An 18,757-nucleotide genomic window follows, 5' to 3' on the forward strand; every position below is an offset into this window, starting at 1 on the left:
AGTCCATCCGTGCAGTCCTAATGCCATCGGGTTTTTACGTGGGTGCTTGTTATGGCCATGGAAAAGTGCATGTACATGTAACTAACGTATTCAGGCCTACAACAATGACATCTCTTGTACTGCAGACAAAATCAAAGCAACATTTATTAGGCATGATTGTACAGTTGATAGATTCCGCAGGTAGCCCACAAACAGTTGCTTTACAAGGAGGTTATTTAGCATGTTAATTCTTTACAATTTAACATACAATACCCAATTCTGCTTCCGCCCTTAGCCCATTCCTAACAGCCCATTCCTAACAGTGCACAGTTCTGAAGGGACTGCAAACATAAGAGATATCCCACTTTAGTGCAAGTTGGAATAACATCTAAGTGAGTACCAGCACCATTCTCATTCCAAGAAGTGTATTCAGTCAGTAAATATATTGGAACTAGGCCACCCTGTGTGTCTGTGTCCAGTCATCTACTCACTTCTCCATGGTGGATTGTGTGACCGGCCTTTCTGAGATACAGATTAGAACTGTTGAGAAACATTGGCCTAGGATGTCATTCAGTCACTTCTCCTTTAACCCAAGGTTTGGTTACCAGGCCCTGCTCCTTCTTGACTGTGGGTGTATCTGGCTGGCAGGTGTCATTAAACCTCTCTCTGGCCTTCTCCCAGTTTCTCTGGGTCTTGTTCTTGCTCAGAGACCCAGCCTCGTCCACCGACACAGCAGCTCCCGCCCCAAGACCTGACTGGGACTTCCGGATCTTCAGCTGGATCTATGGGAAAACCGGAATAGTGGGGAAAAATCTGATCAGATGTGTGAGCAAAGTGGGAAAGAACTGGGATGACACCAGACAAATGAAGTGGAGGATATTGGTCTGAGGTTTGGTCAATTTAAATATAGCCATTTATGAATTCCTAGTTAAAAATAGGGAAAATCCCATCTCTGAAAAAAGGAAAATCCTAATAGAAAGGGAAAATGTTAAGATTACCGGGTCTTTCATTCCAGCTCCATCTTTGCCCAGGCCTTCTCCTTTCTTCCAGCCCATCTTCTCCAGCATCTTCCTTCCCTTGTTGACTTCACTGATCTCACTGTACCAGGAGGGAAACGGGCACATTGCAACGACTCAGAGTCACCACATCCTGGTCTTTCTACTTACACACACACATTATGTGCACACACACACTTGCCATCAACTGAACCAATCAGATTACCACGTACATGTGAACGGAGGCGGGTGCGTCGTCACGTTGGAAGGCTCCCTCGCTGCCCACAGTCTGACGACGAGACTCGGCCCTGTCAACATACCTGGGGTTCCTCAGGGCTTTGGTCTCCTCATACTCAGTGCTCTGTTGGGACAGAGGGAGACACACTTACTAAACACAGTTATATACACACACACATAGTAATATCCTGCTGTTAGTGACAAGGAAAGAAGGTTCATAAGCTATGGGACTGCTCAGTCTCTTGCAACGTGCATGTCAACAAGATGTGAGACGAGCAAAAACAGAACCGTTTAATTGGACGAAACCCTCTGTAAGATAACATCTTTGTACACAGAGAAGGCAGGGCAGGATCTGATTGGCAAGGACATTTTCAACAAAGGATTACAAATGGGAATCACTCATCACTGATTAACATAACAGCATAAGGGGACAACAGATGAAGTTGTAGTGGATGAACAAGTCACTTACCTTCAGGCCATATTTGACCTTCATCTGTTTCAGTTCTTTCTGTCTGAGCAGCTCCTTGTCCTCTTTGGTTGGAGCTGGACCTGAGGAACGACACACCCGGAAAGTTATAAACAGGGCTGTAGCATTAGTTACACTAATAATCATGCTGTGTGGGACATGGGTAGCTAGGTGTGTGAGCATCGCATCAGGCTTATACAGACAACATACAGAGATGGATGTAACACATTTATTGATGCAAATTCATCAGCTGTGTTCTGCACCTGTCTGTTCAGGCTGGTTTCTCTGGTGTTTGCCGAGGTGAGCCATGACCTGTCCAGGTTCACAGCCGTCACAGGTGTCTGTACCAGAGTGGATGTGGAAGGAGAGAACAGTCTCTCCCATCTTCACTTCATCCCCATGGGTCAGAGGGCAAGGGTCACACTTTGCTTTGGGCTGAGGGCAGTGAAAACAATACTGTTACTACCTCACTTTCCAACCAAGGTGTGTGTGTGTGTGTGGGTCTGACCCACCTGAAGGATTCGGTTGCCATTGAGGACAGTTCCATTCTGGCTTCCCTGGTCCACTAGCATGTAGCACTGTTGGTCCTGGTCAAAGTACACCTCTGCATGAAACTGGGATTAAACATTTTTTTTTTTTTAAGTTGACACCTACTCATTCCAGGATTTTTCTTTATTTTTTACTATTTTCTACATTGTAGAATAATAGTAAAGACATCAAAACAATGAAATGACACATGGAATCATGTAGTAACCAAAAAAGTGTTAAAAATAATAATAATTCAAAGTGGCCACCCTTTGCCTTGACAGCTTTGCACACTCTTGGCATTCTCTCAACCCACTTCATGAGGTAGTCAGTCACCTGGAATGCACTTCAATTAACAGGTGTGCGCCTTGTTAAAAAGTTAATTTGTGGAATTTCTTTCCTTCTCAACACGTTTGAGCCAATCAGTTGTGTTGTGAGAAGGAAGGGGTGGTATACATAATATATCCCTATTTGGAAAAAGACCAAGCCCATATTATGGCAAGAACAGATCAAATAAGCAAAGCGAAATGACAGTCCATCATTACTTTAAGACATGAAGGTCAGTCAATGCAGAACATTTCAAGAACTTTGAAAGTTTCTTCAAGCATAGTTGCAAAAACCATCAAGCGCTATGATGAAACTGGCTATCATCAGGACCACCACAGGAAAGGAAGACCCAGAGTCACCTCTGCAGCAGAGGATAAATTCATTAGTTACCTGTAACCTCAGATTACAGCCCAAATAAATGCTTCAGAGTTCAAGTAACAGACACATCAACATCAACTGTTCAGAGGAGACTGTGTGAATCAGGCCTTCATGGTCAAATTGCTGCAAAGAAATCACTACTAAAGGATACGACTTGCATGGGCAAAGAAACATGAACAATGGACATTAGACTGGTGGTAATCTGTCCTTTGGTCTGATAATCCAAATTTGAGATTTTTGGTAGGTGAACGGATGATCTCCGCATGCTTGGTTCCCACTGTGAAGCATGGAGGAGGAGGTGTGATGGTGTTTTGCTGGTGAAAAGGTTGGTGACTTATTTAGAATTCAAGGCACACTTAACCAGCATGGCTACCACAACATTCTGCAGCGATATGGCATCCCATCTGGTTTGCGCTTAGTGGGACTACCATTTATTTTTCAACAGGACAATGACCCAAAACATACCTCTAGGCTGTGTAAGGGCTATTTGACCAAGGAGAGTGATGGAGTGCTGTATCAGATGACCTGACCTTGCGCAGCGATCTAAGGCACTGCATCTCAGTGCTAGTGGTGTCACCACAGATCCTGGTTTGAACCCAAGCTGTATCCCAACCGGCTGTGATCTGGAATCCCCTAGGGTGGCGCACAATTGGCCCAGGGTCATCTGGGTTAGGGGAGGGTTTGGCCTGGGTAGGCCGTCATTGTAAAATAAGAATTTGTTCTTAACTGACGTGCCTAGTTAAATAAAGGTTCAATTAAATACATTTTTACATAAAACAAAAAAAAATCCCTTTGGGTTGAGTTGGACCGCAGAGTGAAGGAAAAGCAGCCAACAAGTGCTCAGCATGTGGGAACTCCTTCAAGACTGTTTGAAAAGCATTCCTCATGAAGCTGGTTGAGAGAATTCCAAGAGTGTGCAAAGGGTGGCTACTTTGAAGAATCTCAAATATAAAATATATTTAGATTTGTTTAACACTTTTCTGGTTACTACATGACTCCCTATGTGTTATTTCAAAGTTTTGATGTCTTCTCTACTTTTCTACAATGTAGAAAAACCCTGGAATGAGCAGGTGTCCAAACCTTTGACTGGTACTGTATATAGAACCCATCAATACCATTCACATCTAATTTGAAGCCCTGTAGATTTCCTGTAATGCATGTAGCAGAATCAAACAAATCAATGAAATAGGTTGCCATACCTTACTGACTCCCATTTCAGATAATCTGATGGCATGGTTCATATCCTTTTCCCTGAAAATATAGAATTATGTTAAAACAGTAATTCAAAATGCCACAGGTAGTTTCAACTTCTATGTCAGAAGTGTTGATCTGAGCTCTCATCTCCCCCTTGTGATGAAATTGATGAACTGACCACTCATAGGCCTATTCAATCAAAATAATTGGGAGAATCCCAACTAGTTTTGTTTGCCTCCTCTTCTCCGTCCTCGCCCCTTTTTGAAAAAGGTCAAAGGTAACCGAGGAGCGGAGGAAACTCTGAAAAAAAACGAGACTCCTTCACTCGCGGGTCATCAGGCAAATGACGTTTACAGTGGTGGAATCTCAAACTAAATGTGTAAAGTGATAACAACTCTTGGATTAAAGGATAAGTGGCATATCATTTTTAAACGTGTGCACCTATTTCAAAGTGGGTGTGACGTATTTTAAAACACTATCCTCTGTCAAAGTAGGTAATCGAGGAGCGGATCAGACTCCTTCGTTCGCCTACTAACGAATTGACACTCTCCTCGACCACTTAACAGTTTCTGTGTCACGGAGGAGAGAGGACGGAGGAGTTGAGGACAGACTTTTCCCAATTGAGAATCTCCCAGAGACTGTAGTGCTGTACTGACCTGCCAATGGTGGCTGGAGAGTCAGCTGTGATGATGAAGAGTGTTCCTGTCTGTAACACAGGAGATCTGACCACTGTCACCCTCACACAGGGCGGCCACACCTCCTCAGCAACTAGGGACAGAATGTGCACACAATATCACATACCCATGACAATTATACTGAGCAAGATTTTAACTACAGGAAATATTGAGGAAGACCGATGAACAAATAATCAGGTGGTGTTAGACGTTTAACAAAGTGAAAGCTATACAGTGAGAAAAAGTTGACAGACTGAATAACCCTAAACGGTGTCCCTCCTCTCCTCACCTTCCTGACTCTCCATCTCTGACTCTGAGCTGTATTTGGTGCGAAGAGGGGGGGAAGAAGAGGAGGAAGTAGACTTCCATTCTCCCTCCGATTCGGTGATCTCCCCCTCCTCAGGCTCGCTGTTCCCACGCAAGCCATCACATCCTGACGCAGCTGCCTCCTCCTTGCTGCCCAGTCTGTCCGACTTAGCCTTCTTCCTCCTTGAGCTGCTCGCATCATCAGAGCGCGACCAGTCATTCCTCTTCTTCCTCTTCAGCAAGCGTTCGGCGCTCTTTGCCCGGCGAGTCTTTGAAGAGCTTTTCTTCTGTGGAGGAGTGTCTGGAGTGACAGACCGCCCCCTTTGCCTGCGCGAGGCCACTCCCCTCTTGGGGATTCGCCGCTCGATCCACTCCTCAAACTCGAGCTCCTTTACAAGGCCCTGTGAGCAGACATGCAACCAATCAGAAGGGAGGATTCACCTGAAGCATCTCCAGAGAACTAAATAGGTGGACACGGGACACAAGAGGCTTTCTAGGAATTTGGACAGCGGGCTCCGCATCGGAACCTCCCTGCATTGTTTAGGGATCATTTTTGGATATATGGGTCTCCGTTTTCAAAGACAGTAGGCCTATACTGCCTTCACAGTCAATTCATTGACTCAAGCTGCAACACAATGAGAGTGATCCTCAAAAGCATCCTCTTGACCAGACCAAGCAGCCACATCCCTGAGCTCTGAAACATGCCCTTTCATTGCACTAGAGCGGTGGAGCTATACATCATGTCTGCATGGGGTCTTTCTGCTAAAAAAGTAGAGTTTGATGTGAGGAGTGTAAAAAGTGTATCTCTACGAGAAACTGAGTTCCAGAAATAGGAAATCGTCCATGTTAGTCAGTGAGTGAATCACATCTTCTACCCACGACCAGAGGAATAGCATTCAGTCGACTAAATGGCAGCGAGCAATAGCTAAAACTCTGTACCTGACGAAAATGTAGTAGACTCTGCAGGATAAATAACCAAGGCTATAGCTGCAGAAATTCTAAAACCACTCCTGGAAATAAAAACTAAAAACTGAGACCACATAGATCAGAGTTGAAATGTATCTTAAAGAAGTCCATTACAATCACTAAACTTCTGAAGGTGAGATGCCTCAGGAGCCTCATGTCAGCCAATGAGCACAATTCAAAAACAGTAGGGATAACAGGTCAGTTATATACAACAATGAGAAATATGTAGCTAGTTAAAACAATTACCCCTTCTTAATCATTATTTCAAAGGAACATAAATCCAGAATATGCTGTAATTCTCCTGTAGCGCTTCATCTCCAGGATAGTCACCTACCTTATCCTCCTGACGAGAGGCTCTCTCTGGAACTTTCTTCCACTTCCTGCCCTTCTTGTCCAGGCTCCTTTTCTCCTGGCTGGTCTCTGAGACAGGCTGTACAGTAGGGACCTCTATCCTGGAGTGGAACTGGTACTTGCCACTCTCTGCATCGTAGTAGTAGTACATCCCTGTGTTGTTATCATAGTACAACTGACTGGCCTAGGTGAGGGAGAGAGTGACGCAATTAAAAAGACTGTTACATAATGGCATAGTAATGGCGTGTGTGGTTTAGTACCGAGTCGTAGTAGAAGCCAGTGCTGTGGTCGTAGTACATCCCGGTGGCCTCATCAAACACAAAGCCAGTCTGTGTCATGGCCTGCTCAGCAGTGGCTCTCAGCATGTCAGCTATAGAGCCTGCATCCACCTCTTGCTGGAACAAACACAAGTAAAGAAAGTAAAGTTCCCAACTCGTTTTTGCACGGTCATCAACCTAAAACCTTTATTTCTTGTGCCCCGCCAAATAGATTGTGGTCCTGTATTAGGGAAATGAGCTCTTTAAATAAAGATTATTTTTGGTTAGACAAGAGACCTCAATGTCCTCAGTCAGAACAGAATGAGTGGGGGGGACGGTATCCAAACTCACCCCTGGTTGAGCAGCAGTAACACCACCCTCCAGAGACACTTCTGTAACTGTCTCTGTGGCTGTCATTGTATCTGTAATCATATATGTTTCGGGGTCATTGGTTGATTCTGCAGCTGTCATCTCTGAGGCATCAGTGGCTTCCTGCCCCTCTGCTACCACAATCCCCTCGGTGTCTGTTGCCACACCATCACCGTGGTAGTAGCCTCCTCCATAGTAGTAGTTGTAATAATCTGAAACGCACACAGACAAGGGTCAACGTATCTGTATGTGAGCAGAGCAACATAAAAAACAACTAAATCATTCACAAACTGCTGGTCCTGGGAAATAATCATGTGTTCATTTTACAACCATCCAAACACAATATGATTGCTCACCAGTTTCTGACCAGGTATATTCTGCTGTCTGTGTCTCAGCTTCAGCTTTCTCTTTCGCCTTTGTCTTCCGTTCATGAATCTCTGTACTCAGCCTGTCGACCTATTGTATCAATTCACGGCAAAGAAAAAAACATAAGCGTCATTTGTAAATTCATTTATTTGTGCATTTCAGAGACTTGTTCAATGATGGCTAGATTGTTCTTAGCAGCTAGCCTACCTGTTTCCTCAAGTCTTCGTTGTAGCCTTCTGTGTTCTTCTGAAGCCTCTCAGACTTGCTCAGTTGTTTCTGTAATGTGGTCAGTTGTTTCTGTAATGTGGTCAGTTCTTTTCTGCAGTTTTTCAGTTGCTTCTGTAGCGACTCTACTTTCTGGCGAAGCTCAGCCACATCGGACTCCGACCCATCCTCTCCTCCACTCGCCTCCTCTCCATTTGTCGCCATACTCCCAGCTGGAATCGACACACAGGGCCACAGGTAAAGTGAATGTTGAAAAAAAAAAAAGTATTTTGAATTGACCTGACCATGCGCAAAACCATGTACGCATGCGTTCGGTGTCAGCGCCACACACAGACACACAGGGTAAGTTTACCTATAAGCCAAACAAAATCTAAGTTTAGACATTTCTATAATATAGTGCCCTAATTTTTGTAAGAAAAGTGGAGACTAAAATGAAAGATTAATCTCTCGTGAATTTTTATGACTTTACTTAAATGTTTTAATAACATGTTTAAATATTTGATAAAACAAGTGAAAAGTCCAGACTGGGCTTAATGGGTACCGAGTGTATCCTTTAAGCCCAGCGGGGGTTCCAAATAAACCCACCTCTAAAATAATCAATTTTAATTATATCAATCACCACTAAAGATATTAAAAATAAACTGAACCATACTATTCATCATGAAAGTAGCACTTATAACAGGGGGGGTCCAATAGTATCCACAGAGATCAAATATGGACTTAGGCTTTTGTTCTTGCCAACCAATTAATTGGCTGGGCCTGGCTCCCCAGTGGGTGGGCCTATACCCTCCCAGGCCCACCCATGTCTGTGCTCCTGCCTAGTCATGTGAAATCTATACATTAAATTGACTGATTTCCTTATATGAACTGTACCTCAGTAAAACTGTTGAAATTGTTGCATGTTGTGTTTATATTTTTGTTAAGTATATTTATGTTCATGTTCATTGAATATTAGGGATAACAACACACCATCTCCAAGTGTTTCAATGCCACGTGGGCTTAATAGGAGCCAACTGGGTTTAATTGGAACAGTGATTTATCGTGAAAAATAATGACTGGCAAAGCCTACTCATTAAATATTTGGAAACCAATGGTTTGGGGTATAAATGTACACTATAGACTACAATATTATGCAACGTTAGTAATGATCATCTTGAACAATATGTATTTACTGTAATTTACATTCTGTATTTACAAAAATGGCATCTATGTATAACAATGCAAGGTTAATTTTACAGTAAAATGAGGCAAAATGCATTCAATTAATGTGAACTGTGAATGGCCAAAATCTATTATCTTGTAGTTCACCAAGTCAGGTTGCTACTGTGTGAATGTGACATGCAGGCACAACTGACAGCATACATTATTTGTATTTGTAAATATCAAATAATACACATAAAATATGCTATCATGTGCATATACCAGCACATTAATCTCTTAAGTAATCATATTTTATGTCAAATTATCTGAGAAAGTACAAACACATATCTGGAAAATGTGTTAATCCCATGGTCGCCTCAACGTTTTTTTTGCAACTTTGAAATTGGCCACTAGTCAATAACTTAATAATAAAACATGAGATTGCCGTAGGGATATTTGTATTTTTTTTTTATTGAAGTGGGTTTACTATAATATGTATTTTTACGATAATCATTACGCCGATTCTGTTGCAACATGTTTTGAAACTGTTTAACGTTACTCCAAACGGAAACAAGTGTTTCTATTCTATTTGACAAACTCAGGTAGGTCCCTTCCCGTTTCGTTTACAACGTTTGTTTCCGTTTGGTTCTTAAACGTTAAACGGTTTCCGTAATGAATATACGTATGCATAAAAAAAAAGCCTGTTTAATTAATTGTTTGTAATTGTATATTAATGTTAATTGTATATATTTCGTCAAATGTCCAAGGCCGAACTAAGTGGATAATCAGTAGAGTACAGTTGAAATTAGTGTTTGCGCCTTCATTCATTGATAAGGTTAAACTGCCTAGTTAGCTGTATGGTCTTACCGATTCGTTTGTATTCCTCGCTTGGACGCTCGCCCTCCTTTCTCTCCGCCGAGAATATCAACCTGAAAGTTGAACATAAACATCTTGTAACCACCCTGCATTGCTGACACATCCGACCACATGTTTTGTTGATAATAAAGAGAGTTACAATTGGTACAGTTGATGTGTTTACAATCCACTTCGACCATGGCCTCTATTTTTTATACGTATTACGTCACTTTCTTCTTCTACGGTACAACAGCACACCGTTGGCAGAGGGCGCCACCTGTGGTTTGGAATGAGAATAGGCTACATGTTTGGAAATAACTGATTATCTCTGGTTGAATAAAAATACACAGCTATCTCAGAGGTTTGTGCTATTAAAAAAAATCAAATAAAACTGATGCTATCGATTATCATTCACATCGACTTTCAAAACGTTCTGTTAGACCTCACACTCAATGTCAACAAAACAAAGAAGATGATCGTGGACTTCAGGAAACAGGAGAGGGAGCAGCCCCCAATCCACATCGACGGGACAGTAGTGGAGAAGGTGGAACGTTTTAAGTTCCTCGGCGTACACATCACGGACGAACTGAAATGGTCCGCCCACACAGACAGCATGGTGAACAAGGCGCAGAAGCGCATCTTCAACCTCAGGAGACTGAAGAAATTCGGCATCCAGAAGGCAAGGTCAGTACAGGTGCATCAAAGCTGGGACCGAGAGACTGAAAAACAGCTTCTATCTCAAGGCCATCAGACTGTTAAACAGCCATCACTAACATTGAGTGGCTGCTGCCAACATACTGACTCAAATCTTTAGCCACTTTAATAATTCTAAATTGGATGTAATAAATGTATCACTAGCAACTTTAAACAATGCCACTTTATATATAGTTTACATACCCTACATTACTCATCTCATATACTGTACTCTATACCATCCGCCTATGCCGTTCGGCCATCGTTATTCCATATTTTTATGTACATATTCTTGTTCATTACTTTACACTTGTGTATAAGGTAGTTGTTGTGAAATTGTTAGATGACATGTTAGATATTACTGCACGGTCGGAACTAGAAGCACAAGCATTTTGCTACACTCGCATTAACATCTGCTAACCATGTGTATGTGTCCAATAACATTAGATTTGATTTGACTTAATTTGATTTAGACTGGAGAAATGTAAATACTCACTGCACTCAATGCTCTTTTAATAAATACTTCCACATACAAACCAGCAGGGGTCATCACAAGTATTGATGTTGAGGTTATGATCAAATGATGTGCCAAGCTTTGTTTTCCAGCTTTTGACCGTTCCAAATCCAAACATTAAGAAATACAACTGTTAAATGTCGTCTCCGGAGTGAAGTCAAACAACTTCAACAAATCACACAAATGAAAAACAGGTGAGAAACTCCATTAACAGTGACACTCTCTCCTCTCTTTCTCAACACCTGTGTAGAACACTTTCCCTCTTTATTACTAGACCAAGTAGTGGCAGCAGCAGAATACTGCCAGGGTCCTAATGAAGAGTCACAGAGTCTTACACACACGCAGTGGCGGATTTAGGCATAGGCGACATGGGCAGCCGCCCAGGGCGGCATCTTGCCGGGGGCGGCATGGGGCGCCCGCACAAATGAATAAATAAATCAAATATATCCCGAATGGTGACATTTGCACGATCAGTTTTCTGTTGCTGATTTGCACGTCACGGCAGTGATGTCACCGTGTGGGACTGTGGGTCAGATAACCTTGTCGGAGTGGGCGCCCTGAGTTTGTGAGCCCGGGAGTGGGGGAATCTATCAAATAGCGCACGTACTAATGCAATTAGTAATGCAATTAGTTGTGCGTTTCTTGTTTGAAGTGCAATAGTGTAATAATCAGGTTCTCTTCTTTAAAAGTGTGTTATTCTATTTGTGTGATATAGGATTTGTGCAATTTAGTTGTATTTGTGTGTTTTTGTTAGCAATAGGGTAATAGTGTAATAATTGCATTCTCTTTTTTATTTGTATTTATATACTACAATTTGTTTCTATTTTTCTTTGTTACTTCTTTTTTTATATTTATGACTCTTAATTTTTGTATATATATATTTATATAGGGGGGTTCGCCAAGGGAGCCATACAAGCTAGAACCGCCACTGCACACATGCAAATTAATAAAGAGATTGTAATGTAAAAGGGAGTTACAGCGGAGTGCTGAAGAGGGATGTGACTTCCTGTTACTCACTGAGAGGAGGATGTCAGCCGTCTACTAATTGGCTGGAAATACAGGCTTAATTAGTTGACTCATTTTACAGGCATAGATAATGGAGGAAGCATAGAGGGCCCGGGAGCCCAGTGCAGGTACGTGTGCACATACACACACACACAGGAAGTGTGATGAGTGATTTATGTAATGCACGAGCCTTTAAGATTTAATGCACTCCAACTCCCTTAATTGGGGCTCCTGAGTGGTGCAGTGGTCTAAGGCACTGCATCTCAGTGCAAGAGGTGTCACTACAGTCCCTGGTTCGAATCCTGGCTGTATCACATCCTGCCGTGATTGGGAGTCCCATAGGGCTGCATACAATTGGCCCAGTGGTGTCCTGGTTTGGCCGAGGTAGGCCGCCATTGTAAATAGGAATTTGTTCCTAACTGACTTGCCTAGTTAAATCAAGGTTAAAGAAAATAGGTATTTGCGTTCCATGCGTATCCGTGACCTCACTGTGCTGCTGCTGAACATTCAAGGGGATTCAAGATACAGACAAGTACAGTACCTACCACATGGGCCTCTCTCTACCTCCCTCTTCAATTTAAGGGCTTTATTGGCATGGGGAAACATATGTTAACATTGCCAAAGCAAGTGAACTAGATAATAAACAAAAGTGTAATAAACAATAAAACAGGAACAGTAAACATTACACTCACAAAAGTTCCAAAAGAATAAAGACACTGCAAATGTCATATTATGTGCAAATAGTTAAAGTACAAAAGGGAAAATAAATAAACGTAAATATGGGTTGTATTTACAATGGTGTTTGTTCTTCATTGGTTGCCCTTTTCTTGTGGCAACAGGTCACACATCTCTCTCGCTCTCTCTCAATTTCAATTTAAGGGCTTTATTTGTCATGGGAAAAGTCTTGCCAAAAGGTCACAAAACTTGCTGCTGTGATGGCCCCTGTGGTATTTCACCCAATAGATATGGGAGTTTATCAAAATTGGATTTGTTTTCGAAATTCTTTGTGGGTCTGTGTAATCTGAGGGAAATATGTGTCTCTAATATGGTCATACATTTGGCAGGAGGTCAGGAAGTGCAGCTCAGTTTCCACCTCATTTTGTGGGCATTGTGCACATAGCCTGTCTTCTCTTGAAAGCCAGGTCTGCCTACGGCGGCATTTCTCAATAGCAAGGCTATGCTCACTGAGTCTGTACATAGTCAAAGCTTTCCTTAAGTTTGGGTCAGTCACAGTGGTCAGGTATTCTGCCACTGTGTACTCTCTGTTTAGGGCCAAATAGCATTTTAGTTTGTGTTAATTAGTTTTGTTCATTATTTCCAAAATGTCAAGTAATTGTCTTTTTGTTTTCTCATGATTTGGTTGGGTCTAATTGTGTTGCTGTCCTGGGGCTCTGTGGGGTGTGTTTGTGTTTGTGAACAGAGCCCCAGGATCAGCTTGCTTAGGGAGCTCTTCTCCAGGTTTATTTCTCTGTAGGTGATGGCTTTGTTATGGAAGGTTTGGGTATTGCTTTCTTTTAGGTGGTTGTAGTATTTAACCACTCTTTCTCTCTCACACACACACAGACATGAGCGCATACTCCTCCATCCCTGTGTCTTTAGGCTTTTCCCTCCTTCCAGACTCCTGTCCCTCCCTTTCTGTCATCCACACTATGAGATGTTAATCCCTCAGTTCTTTTGCTGTGACCACTGAAGTGTGTAGACCTGCAAACAGTTTTCAGTTTCCCCAAGGCAGCCTGACGGTTAAGAGAGTGGGGCCAGTCGTTGGTTTGAATCCCTGATCTGACAAAGTTGAGAAATCTGTTGTTCTGCCCTTGAGCAAGGCAGTTAACCCCCAACAAACACAGCTCCCTGCATGCTGATGATGTGGAAGTTGATTAAGGCAGCCCCCCCTCCCCCGGGAACCTCTCTGATTCAGAGGGGTTGGGTTAAATGAGGAAGACCCATTTCGGTTGAATGCATTCAGTTGTGCAACTGACTCGATACCCCATTTCCCCGATTCTGCATGCTGGTTCCTAGTCAAAATGAATTCACCACACTACTACAGCGGTCCGGATACACTTGGCCCTGGTGGGGGTGTTGCATGCTCCATACATTGGAACATGTGAGTGTTTGGTCAGGTTTCGCATCAACCTGTTAGTTATTAAGGCCCTGATCTCCTGGCCCATAGAGAGAAGTGGAATAAGGGAGGATAGTGGTAGGGAGTGGAGGAAAGGTAAAGTGGGCGCTGCTGACAGAGAGGATGTCAGGGTGGGTGGAGGGCTGGGGATTCGAGCTGATACTTGTAACCGGATCTCCCAGAATAGCAGTGTTTAGGGAGGCATCTGCATGTGGATGACATTCTCCATGCGTAGGACAACTCCTCCTAATGAGAAATGGTAATCCACAATGTGAAAATGCTGGTTGGTATTATAATATTCACATTTTAAAATACAGTATCCCCAATGTGATCTGTGTAAAATTGGAAATAGTCTCCTTTGAAATTTTTGTGAGGTAAAAGAGATATCCTGTACGTCATTGCACTGTAACAAATTGCTGTACATTTGTTAGCTACTCTAATTCTTTATTACAGTACTGTAAAGAGCAATGCATTATGGGGGCTCAATGGCATTCCACTACTCTGATGCAAAATTACAGCAATGTTGCTGTATATTTACAGCAGCATACTGGGAATTATGGTGCATTGTGGGAAAAGGTTGTGGGCGGAGAAAGACTCTCTATCTCATGAACACATTTTGAGGCATGCCTTGTAAGAGGCTATATTTGTTGCACCCGTTAGTGAGAATGCAGTACTCCACAGAATACAGTACTAGCAGGGCATAAATTGGACGAACTGACATGTTGGAAAGGTGGCATCCTATAAAGGTGCCACGTTGAAAGTGACTGAGCTCTTCAGTAAGGCCATTCTACTGCCAATGTTTGTCTATGGAGATTGCATGGCTGTGTGCTTGATTTTTTTTTACACCTGTCAGCAATAGGTGTAGCTGAAATAGCCGAATCCACTAATTTGAAGGGGTATTTTCCGGTCCTCCCGGTGTGAAGCGATTGGGAAGGTCACTGGGGATCCACACGATGGGGATCATATTGAACTGGTTTTCTGCTCTTTGGTTTATGTCTGATAATCCAGGCTGTTGGCGTGTCATTACATGATCAAGTGTGTGGGATGCATGCTGGCCTCAGAAGTCATTACATCGGATTTTATTCCATGAAACCCCCAGGTGGTGGAATTGGACACCACCGATGTAAAAAAAGATGATTGTCCCATATTTACACCCACACACCGCCAAAAACGATGCTGATTACCACTTGGCTGTCTGGCTTACCCAATCTCTCCAATTATGTTGTACTGATCATTTGAAAGTATTACATTAGTTCTACAATGTTAAAAGTAGCCTAGAGGAATTACTGAAATGAGAACAGACACTTGGATAAAACTGTCAGACAGAGGTTTTAATACAAGTCCTTCACAGTTCACACACACACACACAACAGCAGCTCCCTGATGGGAATGCCATGTTACCAACCAGCCTGGGAAGGGTATCCAGTGGACTGGACTGTACTCTGATGAAGGGCACTGAGCTGGAGTCAAATCAATCTGCTCTGTCTGTCAGGAGACTTTGCCATGAGGCTGACGTCTGCATTGAAACTGGGCTGTGGGAGGGTGGAGTCTGAGGGGAGGTGTGTGTGCTTGCGTGCGTGCGTGCGTCGGTGAGACTTGAGTTCCTGTCTGGCCCTATGCTCTCCAGACGCCTGAGGCAGTTCATCTTGGTGAGGTGTCATCCTCCCTGAATAAGCTGTCAGTCAGCTAAATAATGAATATCAACATAATGGATGGGATTGGCTTTTAATCCCAGACGCCACGTGGCACAATGACATCACAGCAGGATGAATTATGGCAGCTTCACCAGAGGATCCTCGCTATCCCTATCCTATACAACATCGCCATCCTAGAATCCACCCGAATAACGCTCCCTTTCACTAGTTCTGTTTCACATATCTGAGGTGGAGAAAAACGTGGCATAGATATTTGGCCCATAGAACTGTAAAGTACTGTAGTTCTAATATCATAATAGCTGTACGAGTAGAGATACTGTATACGTAGATGTCTTGGATTGCCAGACTCAAGTTACCCACCTTAGTCCCGAAAATAGGTGTTTGCATCCAGGAGAAAACCATGTTTAAAACCCTATGTTGAACCTGGTGTTATTTTATTCTCTGTGTTATGCTCTAATTTAAAAAACGACTAGGAACTCCGGCACACAGGAGTTCACAAAGCATCACTTATTTATTATGCTAATGTTCTGACGAAGGTGGAAAGGTCGAAACATCAGCACAATAAATAAGTTATGTTTTGCATGCATAGTGAGTGGGAGTGACTTTCTTGTAGTGTAAACTGTTTTCTTTCAGCACATCGGCGGAGCACCTACAGTACCAGATGTGAATTTTACAGTGCTGTAATAATGTGACCTTCTCCTACAGTAATCTAGAAGGACTCATCCAGAGCCACAAGGACCTGAGGGTATTTGCACCAGATTGCTTATGATCAATTACTAGACCTGTCCATCAGAGCTGGGAGCCCTACACACACGCACACAGCCGCGCACACACATGCACGCTCAAGCCATCCCCCCTTGTTAGAGACGTCTTCCAGGCAACGTCTCCCTGTTTTTCACTCTCCTTTTACTATATTAACGCATAGGTAGGACCGATGGCCACTCACTAACACAGCTTACATCTTATAGAAGAGTTTGCATTGTGTGTGTGTGATGGGCTATGTCTAAATCTGTTTTTAGCACACTGGTGGTGATATTCCCATGTTAATAAAAGACAGCTATGATCACAGTTTATCAGTGCATAATGTGAGTGGACCTTGTGTGAATCTGTGTGTGCGTGTGCGCGTGTGTGTGTGTCCATTATCCCCTGTGGTGTTCCACATCACTACGACGTCAGAGTATCAGCTGGGTTAGGGAAGATTAGAGGCAAGGTGTGACGTTTGAGTGGCCCACCGTGGGTGTGTGGGTGTGTATGTGTGTGTCAGTAGTGGCAAGGTGTGAAGTTTTACTGTGCGAGGGTAAATGTGATGTGTCAGATTACAGTGAGTCGGTAAACAACTACAGGAGTTGATTAAAGGAGAGATGTGGATGGGTAACGAACCTGTCCGTAGACTACACCATCAGCTGGAAGCAGCTTTGTATCTGGCCTGCAGGATAAGGCACAGACATTGGCTGGGCCTTCTAACGCCTACGTTTAGGAATTATCTATTATAATTAATTTACCCTAACCTTAACCCTTAATTTAACTCCCGCAGGATAGTGATTCAGTGCTGGTACTCCTTGTATATAGCCACGTTATTGTTATTTTTTTTTAAAGTGTACTTTTTAACTCTGCATTGTTGGGAAAGGCTTTGTAAGTAAGCATTTCACGGTAAAGTTGTATTCGGCGCATGTAACTAATAAAATGTGATTGATTTTGATTTAAACCCTTATTCTAAACCTAACCCTAACCTTAGCAAACGGTTGCTTATCAACAGATAGTATGACCATATACCTTGAATTGAGCTCTGGGGCTGTCATTTCCAGAGACAATGAGTGGCAGCTTGGTGATGTTTAAAACAGATAAACGTATGCAGAAATGTTGGGTGAAACGGCAGAATTTGTTTGTGTTAAGAAAGTTAGAATTGAGGGGGTGAATATCGAACATAATAGGATAATTTTTTACCAGAACATGTCACTGTAAAGAGTACTAAATGTACTAAACTACTGTACAGCCATTTGTCCTGATTGCTCCTCAACACACATTCAGCATGAAATCTATGCTGTTGGTCTACCTTGAGAGTGAACAAATCAGTTCGAGTCATTGTACGTTCTAGCTATCCTGACTTGAGCTTTGTTCAATGTCACAACGCTGTTGTGTGCTCCATCCAAACTGTCACAATACCTTTCTCTCAGGTCTCTATGCCCTGAGGAGATCTGCTATTTTTACGCAAATACACACACTCTCTGTGTGTGTCTCTCTCCATCGAAGAGACTGAGCAGCTCTCTGCTCCCAGCTCTTGTTGAAACCCTGTTGTTTCAGTGAGTTGGACAACAGAGAGAAACATTGTGCATATGAAATCCCTGAACGGTGCTTTTAGCCTCCAGGCTTTCCCACTATTCCTTCATCGTATGAGACAGGACTCAGACACAATATCAGATAGATAAACGTATATTATAGTAGAGAGAGTAGAGAGTGTAGGAGAAGACAGTCTTCTGAGGGATTGTGGCGTCTGGAATCGTAGTGGATGCTTTTTTTATTGTTTTGGTTGATTTTGCAAGACTTGATTGTTGCATTTCTTTTCCAATCGCCTTGGTTTGAAGAGAACTGTAGTGTTGTTTTCAAGCCAGAAACCAAGGTCTCTGTGAACACCATGGGTGATTTAGGCTCAAACAGAAATGCCAGGTAATATTCTGTAGGTGTGGAGAGCAAATCAACCAGATGCTGCTTGCGTGACCAAAGTGCAGACCACCAAACTCTATTCATAGAGCTGCTATTGTCATTTCATTTCCTGGTGGTGACAGTATTACAGTTGCACATCCAGATGATAGTTTTTGCTCTAACTTCATAAAGTGCCCATGCTGGAACCTGGTCTCACATCAGACAGCATTATTTGACGTTTGAACGTAGCCTTGCAATTGGACGCTTGGCGACAGTTGGACAAACGTCAAGAATTAAAGTGAGTTTGTGATATCAGAACTCATCCCATTGCTAACTGTACCTTCTCGTATTTGTGAAGGAAAGGGGAATAGGGAGACAAAAGAGGCTCGTCCTCTTTGGAGAAAACATCTCCCTGGGCACAGATCTATTCCACGTTGGTTCAACGTAATTGAATTGAAATGATGTGGAAACAAAGTTGATTCAGCCAGTGTGTGCCCAGTGGGATGTGCATCTCTCCCGTAATA

At 42.8% G+C, this 18,757-nt stretch overlaps 1 protein-coding gene across 3 annotated transcripts; it reads right to left on the reverse strand.

Moving 5' to 3' along the window:
* Window positions 1–120: 120 nt before the first annotated feature.
* On the reverse strand, window positions 121–9,863 carry LOC110509672 (angiogenic factor with G patch and FHA domains 1). 3 transcript variants are annotated; one of them, XM_021590695.2, is made up of 16 exons: window positions 9,771–9,863; window positions 9,623–9,684; window positions 7,598–7,827; window positions 7,381–7,480; window positions 7,007–7,236; window positions 6,659–6,793; window positions 6,382–6,582; window positions 5,065–5,482; window positions 4,758–4,869; window positions 4,107–4,158; window positions 2,190–2,291; window positions 1,941–2,112; window positions 1,681–1,760; window positions 1,208–1,335; window positions 978–1,077; window positions 121–761 (listed from the first exon to the last, which is right to left on the reverse strand). In XM_021590695.2, exons 3-16 carry the CDS (start codon window positions 7,817–7,819, stop codon window positions 546–548), a joined length of 2,268 nt encoding a protein of 755 aa, XP_021446370.1. In that variant the 5' UTR covers window positions 7,820–7,827; window positions 9,623–9,684; window positions 9,771–9,863; the 3' UTR covers window positions 121–545. The 3 variants fall into 3 exon arrangements, with proteins under 3 accessions (XP_021446370.1, XP_021446369.1, XP_021446368.1); XM_021590694.2 differs by having other exon boundaries at window positions 2,190–2,264; window positions 9,623–9,836; XM_021590693.2 differs by having other exon boundaries at window positions 9,623–9,836.
* Between the last annotated feature and the right edge of the window lie 8,894 nt (window positions 9,864–18,757).

This window comes from Oncorhynchus mykiss, chromosome Y (genome assembly GCF_013265735.2).
Source record: "Oncorhynchus mykiss isolate Arlee chromosome Y, USDA_OmykA_1.1, whole genome shotgun sequence".
NCBI lineage: Eukaryota > Metazoa > Chordata > Actinopteri > Salmoniformes > Salmonidae > Oncorhynchus > Oncorhynchus mykiss.